The sequence below is a fragment of the Cydia splendana genome, chromosome 6 (assembly GCF_910591565.1).
Source record: "Cydia splendana chromosome 6, ilCydSple1.2, whole genome shotgun sequence".
Classification (NCBI taxonomy): Eukaryota; Metazoa; Arthropoda; class Insecta; order Lepidoptera; family Tortricidae; genus Cydia; species Cydia splendana.
This window is the reverse complement of record NC_085965.1, coordinates 1241556-1262473: the sequence shown is the minus strand read 5'-3', so window position 1 is coordinate 1262473 and position 20918 is coordinate 1241556. Positions and strand designations below refer to the sequence as shown.

Here is a 20918-nt window from a genome sequence, read left to right as displayed (position 1 = left end):
ATCTAATTTAGAATCTTGAGCGTAGTAAGGGATTCAAAAGCGCACGAGATGTAAATAACTTTGATCTCGTGTAGTACACAACATTTTTCACCCTAAGCAGTGAGAACATACCTAGAGGGACAGAGATAATAGAACCCAAGTATATCGAACTTGTATTAGACCCCGCATGTTGAAATGACTATAAAGGTCACTTGAATGTCATTTTGTCTCACTCAGTGAGCAAAATCGCATTTTGCTCACTGAGTGAGACACAATCAGTGAGCAAAATGCGATTTTGCTCACTGAGTGAGACAAAATGACCCAGTGAGCAAAATCGCATTTTGCTCACTGTTTTTAAGAAGCAAAGTACCCTTGTTCGAGCTGATGAGGTGAAAATAATATTTATGCGGTAACGAAACATTTTATATAGGTGCTATTTTGAATTTTCTAGAGACACATAACATGAACTATGACATTAACTTTGATTTTTTTCCGACAAATCAGGTTTTGAATATAAACTCCTCATTTACGATGAAATAAAGTACCTATGTAAGCAGTTTTAGTTTTAAGATGAACCTGAATGTATTTTATTGTTAATAAATTATAAGTTAATATTAATAATGTAAACAAATCTTGGAACCTTGAAGGAACCTGGCAGGAATCTTTTGAAATTAGGAAATGTATTACTCTAATGTTAGAGTCACACAACCCCACCGTCAAAAAGCCGCTCCTATACAATTAAAGTTACACTTTAATATTAAAACGACATATTTAAATTACGCGAATCTCTACGTTTACGTAACACTTATCTTATATCGTGTCTGGTGCTAGATTTCCTTGCTAAAAAATGTTATACAAAGAAAATTCGTTTTAAAATGAGAGCGTGACTTCAATTGTATGGGAGCGGCTTTTTGCGGCGGGTTAGTGTGACTCTGAAATACCTATTTGCCTCACAAAGAATTACATTTATATAGAAATGGGAGGTTATTTTCAAAATAATTAAAGAAAGGACGCTTAGCACAAAGAATTTAGTACATCGACCCGCCTGTTTCTATCTAATCGCACGCGCGTAATTATAGGTATGCTGTCCCGCCCACGATGATGGCGGTTAATGTCGGGGTCCCTTTGTTCTGACATAAAGTTTTAAGTCATAATGTATTGTTTGTCATATTATCATTAGTCATAATTCTGAAACCGTTAACTTTTCAGGATTTTCGTAAGGTTATCCTGTAGAATATAGATAGATTAGGTCAGGTTAGGTTTGTTTTATGGCAATCCTGAAAAGTTACGCGTTTCTGAGAAAAACAAATAATGACTAACGATAATGAGGACAAACAATACATTATGGCTTAAAACTTTTTGGGAAACAATAGAGACCCGTTAATGTCACTGCGCGCGGGACAGCTATATAATGAAGCGCGTGCGTTAGACATAGAGGAACAGGTCAATGCACGTAATTCTTCGTGCTAAGCGTCCTTAATTTAATTATCAAGACTATAATTATCTTTACAGTACATCTGGTGCTACTTTACCGCACTAGTGCGATAATTAGCACATTACGTAACTATGTCAAAAAGTTAAAGGGGCATATGTACTATAAAATTTTGTACGATACATGTGCGAATAGATAATTCGCAACTCGTATCGATTAAAAATACTCCATTCGGTCGTGTTTTACTTTATCGCTACTCGTTGCGAATTTCCTATTTTTCGCACTTGTATCGAACTAAATAACTATTTCGAACCCTGGGAGCTGTACAAATAAATTGATTGGATAACTTGAATGTTTATTTTGTGCCAGGTTTGCGAATGAACCGAACTAGATTGTTCTAGATGCATAGCAAAAAATGCCAAAATAATTATTTCAAGTGCACGCGAACCGAACGATTAATTCTCAGAGTATAACGAGTCCTGTTTATATGTATGTACCTACATTGTACGTATGTTTGTAACTATGTAAAAATAGCAACCTGTAAAATCACCGTAATTGTATAAATGGTATTTTTTGCAATAAAATGTTTTTAGACTTATACCTTCACGTTTTATTTCTTAGAAAACTTATTTTCCACCTGGTGGTTTCAGCTCGTAAAGGTTGTCTTTATTCTTCTAAAACTGATGATAAAGTTGAATTTTATGTACGAGTACAAGAGTGGCAAAGTAGTCTGATGCAATTATTTTGAGTTGTTTCCTCGAACTTGTTGGCCAGTAGAGTGAGAATAGAGTTTCAAGTGATGATTTTGAATAATAAATATTTAATACCTATATACTATTCATTTGGATTTGATTTGTAATGTTTCACAGTTAGTATTTTCCTCGCGTTGGTTTGGTGAAAAATGTTGTTTCACTTGCTAGCAAAGTTTGCTTGTCCCTCGTGTGTTGAAACCCTCTCAACGCTCAAGATTCCTCAATTCGAACCACTCGCTACGCTCATGCTTTAGTTTTGGAATCTTTCGCATGCTCGGCTATCAATATTAAACAACAACTTGCCCCCCTGTAAAACAATTTGAATTTCCTCTTTTCCGCACTTGTAATATCGTAAATAAGGGTAGTGTTCCACCTGTTCAATTTCTTTGTCCAATGTATATTTGCGTCTCATATTTTGTTTAGTGAGAGAGTGAGACGCAATGTACATTGGACTAAGTTAAATTGGACAGGTAGAATACCAACCTATTTTGCGCTCATGTTGCAGAAATACTCTCATAGAGTCTTTATTAAAACCTCTATCACTAATGACACGGACATAACATTTCTAGAAAACTATAAAAATATAACGTCAGTTTTTGTCAAGTTCATTGTCAGATAACCAGTTGCTGTGTTATTGCAGTGGGTTATTAAACAGGAACTGTGAATTGGTCCAAAATGCCAGACAGTAAGAGACCAAAACGGAACAGCGTGACGTCGGTGCAGCATGGGCCTGAGATGGCGCACGCACTCGAGGAGACTCACCACGGGGACCATTGTCTGTCGCCGCAGCAGCTGGAGGCCCTCTACTGTACCAGCATTAAGGTAGGATGATGATGACATTAATAGCCTAGTTTACCGTCCCACTGCTGGGCAAAGGCCTCCCCTCCTTTCCTCCACTCAACCCTATGGTTTGTACTTTCGCGCCAATCCGGATAAAATGCGTCCAAGTCGTCCCGCCATCTCCTTTCGGTCTGTCTGAACCCCGGCCTGCGCCATCGATGGTGTTCCGTCCGTGGGTCCCACTCGGTAACCATTTTGGCCCACCTTTCAGGGTGCATGCGGCAGACATGTCCCGCCCAGTCCCGCTTAACCCATTCAGGGCCAGCGACTCAGCGTATGGGTCATGCTCAAACAGTTCCGCAGGGCCCCAGTGACTCACATGTGTGTCTTGAATAAATTCTGATTTAAACTTAAACGAAACGTAATTTGATGTAATAACGTAAGTATCATATACGCTAACAACCATTTCTACAAGGTATATTAGGTAAAAAAATTATAAACACGTATTTTTTAATGAAAACAGGGTCTAGAATATTCAAGTTTGGTTTACTATCAGTGCAATATAGTAAATATACTGAAATTCTAGATACATATGCGATGCCAGCAAACAGAAAAATCCATATTTAAAAAATACAAAAAATATATATATTTCAGAAGTTATTGACATGGCTCAAGGTATGGGTCACCGTGGCCTGGCGCTACTTGTAAAAACTACTAATGTTTCCGTAGCAGGCTAAAATAAACTTTATTGGCTTGTTTTAAAGCTTATTTCATGTTGAAGCTATTTGATATTGTACCATTTTACAACCGATTACTGTTTGGATGATGGTAAGCCACATTTTGTAGGAACCAAACCGTAGTATAATAATATTTTGTTTTGTATAAGGGGTAAGGCAACTAGGATTTTCTCCCACTGTACTTTTATGTCATAATATTTGGTGATCGTTGTATTGTATCTTAGGCAATTACCTACTAACAATGATGTTAAGGTTAATTTTTTTTTCGTTTCAATATAAAACAAGGCGGTTGAAACAGTCATCACTAACTAATATGTATTGTATTACAAATAGTTTGTGACAAATATTTACAAGTTCTTTAAAACGTCGTGGTTTCTACGGCAGATTAGAAAGTAAGTACTATAATACATTTTAAGTTCTCTATTGTTACTAATATAATGGCGTTTACCAAAACAAAGATAAATGACCGACCAGGTGTAAGCTTATCGGACACACTTGGACAATAAACAAGGAATGCATCCGAGCGGCGGCGGCGGTATTATTTTTCATGTGGTATTTGACGTATTTGTCACAAGAGTTCAAGAAGTGATTCATCCCATCCCCCCTATTAGAGATGTATTTTGGAGTAACATGGGAAATAAATATTATTTAGTCACGATTTATTCGTGGACGACTTTATACTCCTCGTGTGCTGTTGTGATTTCGTATTTTGTGACCATGGCTATGGATTACCGGAATTTGAACCCGCCTAACCAAACTGCAATAAGTAATTAGTTTTTTTTGATAGGCACAGAAAAACGGTGGTTAGTAAAAATGTAGCATAATGCTGTTCAACTGGCCGGCTTCATAAGCGGCGATTTATTTACCGTGCGCGCCAGGCTCGAGACCCATAAGCTGAGTCATACGTTTTAGCTAAAAACGGTTTGTATGGTGGCCCGGCGTATTGTGTACGCTCAGCGGTTCGTGGCCATGAATGGGTTAAGCTTAGCGGTCTTGACACCTACATCAACTCGAGTTCTGGAGCGCAGTTCCGGTGTTTCTGATTCTATCAGATCTGCGAACACCTAAACTCTAAATCATAATTAGATTCCAAAAAAAGTAAGACAATGTTGCCATGCCACTGCAATAATTTGTTTGTAAAATAGTAAATTCCTTTTTCGAACGAGCGAGCGAAGCGAAGCGAAGTTCTTATCGAACGAGCGAGCGAAGCGAAGCGAAGTTCTTACATTCGACTTGGATCACGCGGCTGGCTAGCGGCACGTCCCGGCATTTCGATGTTTTTAAGCTGAACTGTCAGAAGATAGTTTGATACTCAAGAACTTAAGTAAATTTGTTCTAATTTAAATGAAATTGGGTAAACGTGTAATTGAGGGCATTATATTTTAGTGATTAAATTATGAGCAGGCTCGATTAAGGGATTATTGAGGTAGAAGAGCATAGAAGGCCAAAAAGCTGTTTGTGAGAGGCCTAGCTATTCTGGTCATTTTATTTGCAAAAAACATGGTCGAATTTAGTATCAAATGAAAGTGCTCGGTTTGCACTTTAATAATATCGTTTTTAAATTTACCTTTTTGAAATAATTAGCAAGATAAAAATAAAATAATATAAATATAATAAGTATAGGTATTTGACATTTGACAGGAAATATTTCGGCTTAGCACAGATACAGTTTATTTTAATCTCTATGATTTCTATGATGACCAAAGAATATATGATGACTTAAATCTAGGGGAGGGACAGTCGTATATAAAGCACTTTATTCGAAAAAATAGCGACATCTATATTACTTAACGCTAAACTTTTTTTAAATATGGCTTCACTTAATTCGTCAGAACGTCTTAAAAGTCTTGTATCTAAGGCATGGATCAAACAAAAAAACATCTGTTAGAACAGATTATTTATGAACATCTTTGCCATGGAGGCGATTGTCACAAAAAACAACTTTGTCAAATAAAACTCAAAATATTATAACATCCCATTTATTAAATATATTAATACGGGTCACTCACGGAAGTTTTGTTATTAAAACACCCCATTTATTGTCTGTACTACGACATAATTCAGATAAATAAAAATACTTTCAGTTTTACAATGTTAAAAGAAAAAAGTTTCATACGCCATCACAGTCGCTGAGAACTTTATTACCAAAAAATTTAGAAAAATTATGGCGGGTAGATTCACAACCTGCTGCGTGTAATTGTTTTTCGTGGTCAATTGTGTGTTATTCCAGCCGTGTATGATAGGTAATTTATTTACATCAACAGTCAAGTTAAAAGTATCTAATCTGTTTTCGTGTATTAATAAATATCCTGAAGCCTTTCTTCAAAGTCAAAGTTTTTTACGTTCGCAACATACTTAGACGCTATTTATGCCTCTCCCCCCCTGATATTGACGTTGATACGAGGGTTGCACTGAAAATGTCGGGAATAGAGAAAACTGTCGCATCTAGACGGTCAATCTTTATTTTAATACATACTTAAACTCAAACTGACCACGCATATAAATTTTCTTTTGAAAGTAATCATTCTGTAATGCACACGGCTCATAATCCCAAAGTCCTTTTTGTATGGCGATTTTGGGGCCTTAGTGGTTTTGTATGAAATTCGTGGAGTAGCCAACGGAATTGAAGTTTTTTTACATATATATATATATATAAAAGATTTTTTTACTGTTGTCATATGAATATTTAGGAATGTCGAAATCTGCCGATATGCAACTTTTTTGGCAGTCTTTTTAATTAACAGCACAAATGCGATTTTAATTTTTGACGTCGCTTTGGAATGACATGCTTCTTTAAGATCACCCATGGGATAAAATGAAAGTGACTTTCATATTTAATTTTAACTGCAAACGAGCGTACGATGAACTCTAGTTCATAAAAAAATAACAGAAGCCCATTGTAACTTTTATTTGTTCGCTGAGGGCATATTGAAAACCGTTTAAAAATATGATCCGAAAAATCACTTGGCCAAAAATTCAAATAATGTTCGACATACAATTTTCAAATTGCCAGTAATTCTTAAATATAAATGACAACCAAATGGAATATACCTTAAAAGTTTTATAAAGAGTTACATTTTTATAAATTATATGCCTGTTTCTATTATGTTATTTCTAAGTGTCCCATTCCCGAATATTTCAGTGCGACCCTCGTATTTCTGGTTAAGAATTACAGATGGCACTTCAAAATGGATGCAAAGTTCCACGAGAGGGTTCTCGTTGTCCTATATATTATATATACTACTCTATGCTTAAATCGATTAGTCAAGGGCTCCACAGACCTTGCAATAAATCCAGGCGATTTTTGATCCATTGCAGCCTATAGTGCGACATGAAATAGTAGAAATTGAATAAAATGGAACTCAAAAATGTCCATACTAAATTGTTGCCATGTGTAAGCATTTTACGTCAAAAATATGACAGTTACGTAGAAAGTGGTGCTCTCATTTATTTTCTACTATTTTATGACGCACTATACGATACCTAAGTAGGTGCAACAAAGTCAATCGCTCTATAATAATTTTTGGTTAACTGCGAGTTCTCAGTTCGGGGCGAACTACTAGTATAAATAAATACGCTAAGATAATTTATTTATTGGTAACTAGCTGTGCCCGCGGCTCCGCCCGCGTGGAATTCGGTCTGTGTCAGTAAGCGGCTAATTTCTAATCCTAATTTCTCTCCCTCTCCCCTGGAGGCGGAACTTGAAGTAAAGTTGACAGATGGATATGCTAGAGGACTGTAGTCCAGATAAAATATTTTACAGTTAGGTACCACTAAATAAAACTACACTCCAAAATCAATAGGTTTATTCGCCCTTATTAAAATGTTACACGTGATTTAAACGACAAAGTAGTAGGTGTATATCGGACGATACAGTAAGGTATACGCGCGCGAGCGAAAGCGAAGCGGCCTGCCTGGCTAGAGCGCCACTCACCGTGGCCTTATTCAGACTCCTGAGGAAGACCACGTGCCCCTTGTAACCTCAATGCGTTGCGAGACTTTCGCGAATGATTCAATTTTTTTCGGGAAGGCATGGAAATGCGTATAAAATGCGAGTCCCAAATCGTTTGACTCCGCAAACAACCAGTGCCGGATTAAGATATTTTGATGCCCTAAGCATTTCTAGACCATGGTGCCCCCTCTCCCTAGGGTCATCAAGATTACATTGAATTATTTGGTAAATTGAGTGACGTTCATTGCCGCATTACAGCTGAGAATGGAAATCAGTCACATCATTTTATCACGAAAATTGACAGTGACGCAGCAGTAACGTTGCAACAGAGTACCTAATGCTGCTGCTGTCGCCACCCGAATGTCACCTTTGTCATATCTTAGAAAGTAATTGAAAAAGCGAGCGAATCGAGCGCGAAAATTTTTCGATATAAAAAACGCAATTTGATAGACAGTTGTACATTTTTACTTTTATCATGGAAATCAGTCACATCATTTTATCACGAAAATTGACAGTGCTGCAGCAGTAACGTTGCAACAGAATAATTCTGCTGCAGACGCCACCCGAACGTCACCTTTATCATATCTTAGAAAGTTAATGAAAACGCGAGCGAAGCGAGCGCGAAAATTTTTCGATATAAAAAACGCAATTTGATAGACAGTTGTACATTTTTACTTTTAGTATGGAAATAAGTCACATCATTTTATCACGAAAATTGACAGTGTGGCAGCAGTAACGTTGCAACAGAGTAATGCTGCTGCAGTCGCTATCCGAATGTCACTTTTATCATGTGTTAGAAAGTTATTGAAAACGTGAGCGAAGCGAGCGCGAAAATTTTTCGATATAAAAAACGCAATTTGATAGACAGATGTAGGTACATTATTACTTTTATCATGGAAATCAGTCACATAATTTTATCACGAAAATTGACAGTGCTGCAGCAGTAACGTTGCAACAGAGTAATGCTGCTCCAGTCGCCACCCGAATGTCACCTTTGTCATATGTTAGAAAGTTATTGAAAACGCGAGCGAAGCGAGCGCGAAAATTTTTCGATATAAAAAAACGCAATTTGATAGACAGTTGTACATTTTTACTTTTATCATGGAAATCAGTCACATTGAAAATTGACAGTGCTGCAGCAGTAACGTTGCAACAGAATAATTCTGCTGCAGTCGCCACCCGAATGTCACCTTTATCATATCTTAGAAAGTTATTCAAAACGCGAGCGAAGCGAGCGCGAAAATTTTTCGATATAAAAAACACAATTTGATAGATAGTTGTACATTTTTACTTTTCGTCCCAACCAGGCGCGAATCCAGTATTTCATATAGAGAAGGGATGGGACAGTTTTTTATCAGCCTAGCCACAGATTAATAAATAGTTACTACGTAACAGATACTTCATTCCCAAACAAAAGCGAAAATACCTACGCTATAATAGCCTACAAAACCTTAATAATAATACCTGCTGCTCAGGACAAGAAGAAATGTACCATAAGTACGCGCACAAAGAGTCGAGACTGTGTTGCCCGCCGTGCGAGTCACGTGCTAACGCGTCATCGTAAGAATGCGCTAGGGTTGTAGGCATCTACCTATGATGATTATTGTAATAAAACGAATGTTGCGGATCAACCATATTTTTTATTAGTCAATCAAATATGTTTTAGTTTTATATAATGATTTATATTTTTTTCCCTTCTCGGAATTCTCTGTTATTAAATTTTATAGTTGTAAATATCCTAAATTGCGTAAATAATTTTATTAAATACTCAGGAGCAAAGCAACGGAAAATCAACGGTTTTTAAAGTTGTAATTCGGTGCTACCAGGCCGATTAATTATTACGTCGTCAAAATTATTTAAAAATACTTTTTCTAACCCTTCAATATAATTCTTAAACGTTTCAGGTGGGACCTTTAGCCCGCCATAAAAAGATGAATCTTTATTATAGGCTTTTTCCTTTGTTTTTTGACTTTTACACCCATTTACTGCACAATAATTACGCGGTTTCGGCATTTCGAAGCGTAAGCGCGGGAAACGTGCGGTGCGAGCGTTCAGGCGGGCGTTCGGCGGCCCTCTGTCGGTTGTATCGTCGACGATACGCCGAGCGGTAGGCATATAGCGCGTGGCCTTGAGCGTGTGACGGAGGCCTGGCCTAGCTTCGCATAGGGCTCGATATTTAAGGGTCTCAGCGAGGTTGTTTGATGCAAGAGAGGTGAAAAGATGCAAGAAAGCAGAGCTTGGAATTGACCAAGTGAATTGAATTGGCGAAGTGTGAGCAAGGCAGAAGGCCCAGCTGCGAAAGAGGAAAGCTTGGATTTGGATCCACGCCCAAGTGTAATTAAGGCAGAAGATCAACTTTGCCGTAAGGCAGAAGGCCTCACATAAGACCTAACGCCGAACTGCAAAAGAGTGACTTGAAATCGAATCTATGCATGTAATCACGACTCTTCTACTGCTCGCTCTTTGGCTTCACTCGAAAGCGCTACTTGATAGGATGCTTTTAGTTTTCGGCTTTCACGGGGCCCCTTATAACACTTTGACAGTTAGGTCTCAGGATCGCGGCTAAGGAGCAACTCGGCTTGGCCAACAAATCTGGCGTGCAAGAGAGCAAAATTCGCTATAAAATCGGTAACCTATGTCGAAAAAATCGACTGGCCGCAAGCCCGAAAGCAAGATATTTTTCCATGACTTTAAGGGCCTCCGCGTAAGGTCAAATCGAAAGCCTACGTTGGAGATGTTCTTACGTACCCTCACTCTCTTACTTAAGGCGACGGTAGCGGTGGGTAAAATATCAGATTCTGTCAATTTACCCCATTTCACACACAAGCGCACTTCACGCACACTACCTCACTTTACTGGGACAGGTCAGTGACCCATCATGTTTTTTTAAGATTGGACTTTTAGTTTAGTATTGACCACTAGCCTCCTTTGAGCGTAAAAGCATTCCATTTAAAGATGAAAGAGAAACAATGCATTTAATCTTGCTTTCCTTGTCTGTTCATGTCACACGTGACGTACCTATTTAATTCATTTGATTGTTGACTGTTTTACTACGTACTATTGCTTTGTCGAGATACGCGTTTTGTACAATTAAAGCGAATAAAACAAGATGTCATTAAGTCAGATGTAAAATGTTATTTACTACTCTTTACGGTTTTTCATAAGGTGCAAAATCCATTCAATAGGAATTTAAATAAATAAAGTTTCAGCAGGGTGGCAATTCCATTTTGGCGGATAAAGCGAAACAGAATAGTTCTATCGAACCTGCTTACAAATTTTCACGAGAATCAGTTGAGAAATGTGATCTGCAAAGGAGAACATACAAAAGCATTTTTGCCCAAGCTGAAACGGAGACCTTTGCTAACGCTCGGCCAATGATGGTTTAGGTACACCTATAAAAAATGATTGTCCCTGCTGTAATTTTAATATCTTTATATTTCAACCGGTATAGTTTTACCTTCAAAAATAATCGGTATCGCTAAACAATAGCGGTACCTTACTACTTAATACGTTCACGAAATCGGTATCTGCATAACTTGATTGTTAGTAAACTAACCTGGAAAATAATCTCAAAATCACCGAAACATTTGTGTACCTGCAATAATATGTTACGTCATTAGCGCCAACTTTGCCTCCAGGGAAACTTTGCCCAAAACGACAATTTTAAACAAATTCGTTAATGTAGAAAAATTGATAATAGTTATGGCCACCCTGCTGTTTTTAGTAGAAAATTGGTTATATTTCTGACAAAGTATATGCCAAACTTGTGCATAACTTGACTTGGGAATTTTGAGTTTGAGCGAGTTGTCTAATATAGGGTATATTTCGGCGGGCAAAAAATTGATAAATAATGAATGCAAGTAGAAAAAATTGAGAACCCTTTGACAAATATTTCCGGGTTTCAGTTATAACACATGAAGCATAGATTATGTCTATTGAGATTTAAACTAATAAGGCCTAAATACACAAAAGTTTTAGCGGTGGGCAAAGTAATCCGGTAATTTGGCATCCATACCAACATTGCCCACCACCAAAAACGGATTAGGGTTGTCACTTTCATCTAATTTACCCAACTTCGCAAGTAAAAGAAGGTTATGTTTGTACACTAAAATAAGTTTATAAATATATACTGTATTTAATTTGTCTTATTATCCTTTATTTAGATGTTTTATCCCGTTAACGAATAAAAACACGACAAAAATCATATTTTTGGTCCTTAAACTATTGTAACAGATTTTCTCAAAAGTGACAACCCTAGCCTTTGTAAAATGCTTAGGCGAGCCTTATTTGGAAATGGGCAAAAACGGGTAGGCAACATTGCCCAGCAAATTTATTTAAAAGTTTTTATTTCACTTATCGCTAAGTTATTAACAGGGAATGGTAGGATTGCCCAAAACCTTTAAGTGATCCTTAGACATCATCATCATATATACGAGCTGTATTTGAATACCAAATTGACGTGGGCAATGTTGGCGAGAACCCCGGATATTTTTTTATTTGCCCGCCCTCTAAAACGCAAAAAAATGGGTAAAAACACGATAAAAAAATGTTTTCTTCACATAAACTGATGCGTTTGATCACAATGGACGTGCTGAGCAAAAAAAAGTCATATGATGTGATTTTTTTTGAGAAATTCGTGTTTAAAAAAAAAGCGGGCAAAGTTGATGATAATGAGTAATGACGGTACCTACTCTTCGAAGGTCGCAAAAATATGTGACATGCTCTTATGGTTCTACAAATAAGATCGTGTCAGATATTTTTGCGGCCTTCGTTGTGTAACATAAATTGCAGGTGACTGTACATTTGGAATAATTATTTTATTTAGTTTCAACGAAAGTTTCAAGTTTAGTACGAAAATATTTCAGATATGCAATATGCACAAAATGTAGACCTAATCGAAATAAAACATTGCTTTTTATAGTAAATTTATAAAACATTCGATACATAGGTATACATAACAATAACCAGGCCACAACGCTATTGGCCTGTAAGCTTCATCTCGGTCTCCAAAGCCGCAAAAACTTGCTAGTACTTAGTGCTGGTCTAGCCTTTATTTTTTCTTGAAGATTTTCAGAGAACAGCACGTAAGGTTTACTCGGGTAATTCCGAATGTCGAAAACTGTCGGATAATTCCGAAAAGAGACTTTTATTATGATGGAATTAAGGGTGATTTTCATCTGAATTTCGGAATTATCCGACATTCGGTATTACCCGAATACACCTTACACGCATTATACATATAGACGGAACGAACGGCATAATCATAATAATTTATTCGTCGCAATCCATGGTATTACAGATCTAGTTACAAGACTTTCAGGTATTACTTATACGAATTACATAACTCTTCCTGTTAATAGGCAATATTTTAATATAAAAGTTCTATAATATAATACAAGATTACAGTTGTCATCAAAATTCATTGACATACAGAAGTCAAATACGTTTTTAAAATGACGCAAAATGATACCAGCATAATAAAAATTGATCCCAATCAGTAAAGATGAGTCTTTAAACTTTTTTCATTTTAAGCGAGTTTTGAAGGAAGATAATACTTAAATTCGACTGTAATCGTATTATTTTAAGATAGTTTACTGCGGTTTTCAACAATAATGACCCGTAAATAACAGCAAATGAAATTTAAATGAGACGCGAGCTGATATTTATGTACCCTATTTTTTGAAATACATTTTATCTACTGGTATGCTTTCTCGTGTGCGTATATGATTTAATGTCAATATAATTGTCAAAAGCAAGAAAATCAAGCTGTCATTTTCATTTGAAGAAGTACACGTGTGCTCCGGTGTAGCCCCAACGGGCATCTGACTTGAAGAAGAATTTTGAGTGATGTCGTCAATGTATGGAAATTGTTCGAAAGTTTACATTTGAGATTGAATTTCTGTGTTGTCTTTGTGAGTAAAAATATAAATCGATAATAAATTGGTAGCTGAACTATCTAGCTTCCAAAATCATACAATAATTCAATTACTGTCAAAGACAAAATTGTTTTGCTTCTGTCTCAAACGGAACTCCATATTTTGATTTTTTGACACTTTTAGTGTCGATTTGTAGAGAACAACAGCAAATTAAAAATATAATGGCATAAAGAGTCGGTACACGGTTTCTTCGTGAATAAATTTACGTGTAATTTAATGCAATTATCAAACATTTATTGAACAAATTATGGTTACAAAGTGAGGTCTAAATCGAAAACGTCATATACCGGCCCCTTAATCCCTACGACCCTTCGTTATTAGATGGGTACTTGTACACGTATAAAAGTTTCATGTAGGTACCTACTCCACGACGACTGCAATGCTGATGCAGCCTGTGCGTTTTTTTGCCTACCGTTTTGGTGTCCCCTAGACGTGGTGCCCTAAGCAAGTGCTTATTTTGCTTAAAAGGGTTAATCCGGCACTGCAAATGACAGAGGTCAATATTTTTTTTTCAAAGTACCTCCCTTCGTGGCCATTATTAAGTGCTGTATACGTATGAATATGGATTTGATATGGATGCGATATAATTACGATTAGGTATAATTCATGACGGAGAAAATTAATCATTTTAAATAATTATGCAATTATACGCGTGTTGAAATGTGTGTTTATTTTACCACTATGTAAACTAATTTTTAGTTTTCTTGATTACTTAATGTTTACTGAGTTCCCCAAAAGATGGCACTGTGCAATGAGGGGTAATTAATTTACTGTCGTTTAATTTTGTTGTATTATTAAATCAACATAATTATTCAATTAAATTTGTTGATATCCGTACCCTCTCTTCTAAACTTAGAGTTAATTTGGCAAAATCCTTCCTCGGTGACTTATTCATGTCAACACGTATTAAATTCAGCGCCATCTGTTAGTTTACCAGGGTACTCTATAGTGGTAGCACATATTTGAAATAAGTTTGCCCCTCCTTCCTAAGTAGCGCCATAAGATTCAGGGGCAAACTTAAGTCAATCGAGTGTTGTGGCTACCCCCCCCCCTTTTAGGGGTTGAATTTTTTATAGCCTATAACCTGGCCGGGGATATTCTCGATAGATTAGTAAAGTTTGCATCAAAATCCGTTCAGCCGTTTTCACGTGATGCGCGTTCAAATAAACAGACAAACAGACAAAAATTCTAAAAACTGTTGGAACGTGTTCTGTTATCGATTCTAAGTATCCCCAGCCAACTTTTTTTCGAATATCTTCCATGTACAGACTTTCGACCCTCTTCAGCTTTATTATATCATATAATTTATATGTATGTATATAGATTTTACTCCGACGATTTAAAAAAGTACTTTTATTTACTTATTTTTACATAAATACAAGACGCGCTAGTAAAAAGTGGCAACATTGTCTTACTTTTTTTGGAATCTAATTATGATTTAGAGTATATATAGTATACTGTGCTCCATCAGTCGCTGGCAGACCTTGAGTTTGGACTTTAGAGCCTTCGTTAATTACCATGTTTGAGCGCCATAGGTTAGGTTAGGCAGAATACACATGCCGTGATTATTGAGTTATTATTACTTCATATAGAGAAGCCAAGCCAAGCCATACCAAATAATGAAATTGCCGCAATCGGGGCACGCCCGCAAGAACCACGAGAACCAAACGTCGCCAAGCGCCGAGAAATTCACGGTGCTTCCGCTTTTAGGTCGCGAGATTCACACTGCTTCCATAGTTGTCGGCCGACAACAACTCATGGCGCTAAATACTGGTTCTTTGTGCCGGTTATATCTTCTTCTTCTTCGTTACACTCTTGACAGAGTGGTCGTGGCCATTATGTAGACTTTTGAGCGACTTGTTTAACGACACGTCGCCATTCCTCCCGTAGAGCTGCTTTCCGTGAGCATTCGCTTACTGTGGCCAACACACTGGCTTTGATTTGGTCGGTCCATCTCATTGGCGATCTTCCTCTAGCCCTGTCACCTCCCACTCTTCCTTGCACAACTAGGCGTTCTATGGATGTTCCATCTCGCCGAGACACGTGTCCAAAGAAGTTGAGGATTCGAGTTTTGACCGTAGAAAGCAACCGGTCTTTACGTTACTACGTTACTACGTACGTTATTACCTACTGGTAATAATTTTAATGCCCGTGATGCGAGTTCGCTACCTTCTGGTCTCGCACATTCTGAAACCATCGACACGAGAAGGGTCATGTGGGGCAAAAGGAACATTAAGTAATTTGGTCGGGGGCGAGAGAAACAGTATGAGGATATCAGTAGGTATGGAAAACAAGTGCATCTCTAGAGTGTCTCAGTGTGTTTCTACCCATTTAACTTTATATTAAGTTAATTTTACGGTTTAACTTATATAGTTTTTTCACATAACCTATTCGGAAAAAGACTTTTTCTTCCCCGCTAGGAGGGATCAAAGTGCCACTTTTCCTCCCTGCTAGGGGGGATCAAAGTGGCACTTTTCTGTTCTAGGACACTGTTTTTCTTATTTTTTGCATTCTTTTTTTAGCTTGATTAATATTTTGAAACATAATACTTTGTGTCAACACTAAGATTTTTTTATTTTCCTCATAGTTGATGTGAAAAGCAGTATGTGTCACAAGGTATCAAAATTATTTCGTTTTGGGCGTTAACACTTGAATCCCTCACTACGCTCAGGATTCAATGTACGCCCTTGACGGAAATATATCATTTTGATCCCTTGTAACACAACCTACTATAAAAGTCACTCGCTTAATACATGTATCAGGGACCCTAGGTCTCCATTTTAAAGCGCGTAACCGTTAGTGGGTGATTTTAGGTAAGGTATGTAGGTACCTAATTATTTCAGATTCTTGTCGCCCTCAGCTGCTTTGTGCACGGTGCACGCTTCTTATCCCGGATTTGAGCCGAAATAAAATAAAATGCCGTTTTTGACTTTTTTTCAAGGATGGGCTCTCCGAGGGCAAAGCGGCCGAGCTCCTGCAGCTGCACGGCCCCAACGCCCTCAAGGACCTCCACGGCACCAGCTACTGGAAGCTCTTCCGCCACAACTTCTTCGGGTGGTTCCAGTGCGTCCTGTGGGCCGGCGCCATCCTCAACTTCATCGCCTTCGGCACCTCCGACCTGATCGACACGGGCCACGGCGGCGGACACAACAAGTACGAATACCTCTATCTCGGCATCGTTATCACCGTCACCATCATAGGAACGGGCGCGTTCGGATTCTACGTAGAAGCCCAAAACGTGGCCACCATGAGCGGATTCGAAAACCTCATCCCACCGAACGCTACAGTCGTTAGGGACGGAATTATAAAAATAATACCTAACAGTGATATAGTGATTGGTGACATCGTCGAGATGAAGGCGGGGGAGACGGTCCCGGCCGACGTGCGCATCTTGTCCTGCACCACCTTCTCCACCGACATGTCGTCCATGACCGGAGAGTCCAAGCCGGTCGTCCACCGCACCGAGTTCACCAACGTCAACCCCCTCGAATCGAAAAACATGGCTTTCTTCACTTGTCCTATTGTGGAAGGTAGCGCGAGGGCCATGGTCGTCGACACCGGAGAAAACACGCAGATAGGAAAAATTGCCGGCCTCGTCACCGGCCTAGAGAAAGTCGAAACTCCCATCGCTAAAGAGATCACTCGTTTCATCAAAATAATATGCATAGTTGCGTTTGGTTTTGGAATTATCTTCTTCATCATGGTGTATTTGGCGCAGAATAATTGGCTCAGTGCCCTGCAGTACATGCTCGGCATAATCCTGGCAAACGTACCAGAAGGACTCATCGTCACTCTGACAGTCTGCATGACGTTATCCGCCAAGCAGTTAAAGAAAAAAAATTGCCTCGCCAAGAGTCTGCAAGCTGTAGAAACTTTGGGCTCGACCTCCGTCATATGCTCTGACAAGACGGGAACGTTAACTGAAAACCGAATGAGTGTATCTCATCTGTTCTGCAACTTTCGTATATACGAAAAGGCGGATCACACTCACGTGTCTGACCCTACCTATGCAGAATTATGTTTAGATGCATCCCTTAATCTTAGAGCTCAGTTCGCTCACGAGACCCGCATGTTACCGATTGCAAAGAGGAAGATTATCGGAGACGCTTCGGAATGTGCAATATTGCGATACATGGAGGATGCCCGCTCGGCGACCCAAACGCAGCAGGAAAACCCGAAAGTCGCTGAAATACCGTTCAGCTCGGTTTGGAAATATCAAGTGACCATTCATCGCCTACAAGAAGTGCCCGGGCACCCGCGTCTGGCTCACTTTGCTTTGATCATGAAAGGCGCCCCCGAAATAATTCTGGAGCGCTGCGCGGAAATAGCGACCGACGACGGGCGGGTGCCGATGAGCGTGCAGCTCAAGAGGGATCTGAAAGTCAACTTTATAAAACTTGCCAACATGGGCGAGCGCGTCATAGGCTACGGCGATATACAGCTTCCAATGTCAGAATTTCCTGCCGATTATGAATTCGACACGGAGCAGCGTAACTTTCCTCTCGAGAATTTGACATTCATCGGTGCGATATCAATGATAGATCCCCCGAGGGAGGATATCGACCTGTACATAAATATATGCCGGCAGGCGGGGATCAGGGTGGTGATGGTGACGGGGGATCACCCCGTGACGGCGCTGGCCATCTCGCGCAGGTGCGGCACCATCACGCGGCCCACCGCCTACGACTACGCCTTCGAGCACCACATCGAGGTGGCGGACGTGCCGCCTCACGTGCGCAAGCTGTTCACCGCCACCGTCATCACCGGCGACGACCTCAGGAAAATGGGGGAATCGGATCTCAAGAATACTTTAACAAAATACGACGAGATCACGTTCGCTCGCACCAGTCCCCAGCAGAAACTGATGATAGTTGAAGCCTTCCAATCGCTGAAGTACTGCGTAGCGGTGACCGGTGATGGCGTCAATGACTCGCCGGCGCTGAAAAAGGCCGATATCGGCATAGCGATGGGGATTACCGGCACTGAAGTATCCAAAAAAGCCGCAGACATGATACTCTTGGACGACAATTTCTCATCCATTGTGCTGGGCGTGCAAGAGGGGAGGAGAATATTCGATAATTTGAAGAAGACTATCGCTTACACGCTAACGTCGAATACGCCAGAAATGCTGCCGTTTGTTCTGTATGCGATCCTGGGGATACCGTTACCGTTAACGCTGATGCTTATCCTGGTCATCAATGTGGGTACGGACCTGCTCCCCGCCATCAGCCTGGCTTACGAGGCTTCCGAGGAAGACATTATGTCCATACCACCGCGAAAGCTTTCCGATCACCTAGTCAACAAATACTTGATATATATGGCTTATTTCCAGATCGGACTGATCCAATTTTTTGCTGGCATATTTAGTTATTTCATAGTGTTCGCAGAGAGCGGATTTTTCCCGTCGAGCCTTTTCTTCATTCGCAACAATTGGGAAAAGAAGGACGCTACCGTGGAAGATACGCTCGGCCGAATTTGGCATTTTGATGACAGGAAAAAAATAGAGAAACGTGCGCAGACGGCTTACTTCGTGGCTACTTGCTGGGCCCAGATCGCTGACGTGATTATTTGCAAGACACGCCGGATTTCGTTGTTCAAGAAGGGCATGAGGAACCACGTGTTGAACGCCAGTATTGTGGTGGATTTGCTGGCGGCGGTGATAGTGACGTACGTGCCCGGTTGTAACATTGTGTTCGGCACGGAGTCTCTTCCCGCGCACCACTTCTTTCTCGCGATCCCGTTCTGCGTGCTGATGATTTTTTTCGATGAGCTGAGGAGGTACATCATTAGGAACAACATGAGCGACTGGGTCTCCACGGAGCTTTACTATTAGCTTTAGCTCTTTAATGTATTTGAATTCCTGTTTAAGTTTTAATTTATGGTGAAAGTTATTGTTTAAGTTTTATTAAATTAATTTTACATAGCAATGAGTTCTAGTTTATTAGGTACCTCCAAAGCCTAGTTGGTTAGCGCGTTTCCTGCGAGTCGGCTCGTGTAACATTGTAATTGACCGGCTTTCGATATGGCCTGAGCAAGTTTTTACCAACACGACATGAACTCTTTTTCAAACCGCTTTTATATAAAGCTTACTGCGTAAAGTGTAAACTTTAATTACTTATGAACAAGGTCTATCTTGAACATAAAGCAAATTAAAATTAGACTATTTAGAAAATTTGTTTCTCGCTTCAATGAAGGCGTTTTTTGCGGATAAAACTTAATCGCGTATTCAGCTGCCCTGGAAGTAGGGTTCTAGCAACTAATTAAAAGCTAATTGAATATATTCTTGGTTTATTAATGACTTTATTATTGCAACACTGTAGACGCATATGGCACAGGTTCACGTTGAAATAGATTTAATTGCACATTATTGAGATCGCAGAGGAGAGACTTCTACGAAGTAAGTAAATGCTTACGAGTAACGTAGTACCTTAAAAAAGTATGTATCACGTATTTGTACTGTACCATCGCCCACACTCTTAACTGCCCATCGGTGGACCTTATGCTTTTTAGGGTTCCGTACCCAAAGGGTAAAACGGGACCCTATTACTAAGACTTCGCTGTCCGTCCGTCCGTCCGTCTGTCACCAGGCTGTATCTCACGAACCGTGATAGCTAGACAGTTGAAATTTTCACAGATGATGTATTTCTGTTGCCGCTATAACAACAAATACTAAAAACAGAATAAAATAAAGATTTAAATGGGGCTCCCATACAACAAACGTGATTTTTGACCAAAGTTAAGCAACGTCGGGAGTGGTCAGTATTTGGATGGGTGACCGTTTTTTTTTTTGCTTTTTTTTTTGTTTTTTTTTTTGCATTATGGTACGGAACCCTTCGTGCGCGAGTCCGACTCGCACTTGCCCGGTTTTTTTGTAATACGGTCCACCGATGGACAGTTAAGAGTGTTGCTGTTTGTACTCGAACTGTCAGGTATGTTATAACATTATATTTTGTTACAAGCTTTTTAGGGTTCCGTACCCAAAGGGTAAAACGGGACCCTATTACTAAGACTCCGCTGTCCGTCCGTCCGTCCGTCCGTCCGTCTGTCACCAGGCTGTATATCACGAACGGTGATAGCTAGACAGTTGAAATTTTCACAGATGATGTATTTCTGTTGCCGCTATAACAACAAATACTAAAAACAGAATAAAATAAAGATTTAAATGGGGCTCCCATACAACAAACGTGATTTTTGACCAAAGTTAAGCAACGTCGGGAGTGGTCAGTACTTGGATGGGTGACCGTTTTTTTTTTTGCTTTTTTTTTTGTTTTTTTTTTTTATATGGTACGGAACCCTTCGTGCGCGAGTCCGACTCGCACTTGCCCGATTTTTACAAGCTTTTATTTAGTT

At 39.3% G+C, this 20918-nt stretch overlaps 1 protein-coding gene across 1 annotated transcript; it reads left to right on the top strand.

The window, feature by feature from the left end:
• Positions 1–2824: 2824 nt before the first annotated feature.
• On the top strand, positions 2825–19443 carry LOC134791216 (sodium/potassium-transporting ATPase subunit alpha-4-like). Its single transcript, XM_063762190.1, has 2 exons — positions 2825–2985; positions 16510–19443. Exons 1-2 carry the CDS (start codon positions 2839–2841, stop codon positions 19399–19401), a joined length of 3039 nt encoding a protein of 1012 aa, XP_063618260.1. The 5' UTR covers positions 2825–2838; the 3' UTR covers positions 19402–19443.
• The last annotated feature ends 1475 nt before the right edge of the window (positions 19444–20918 follow it).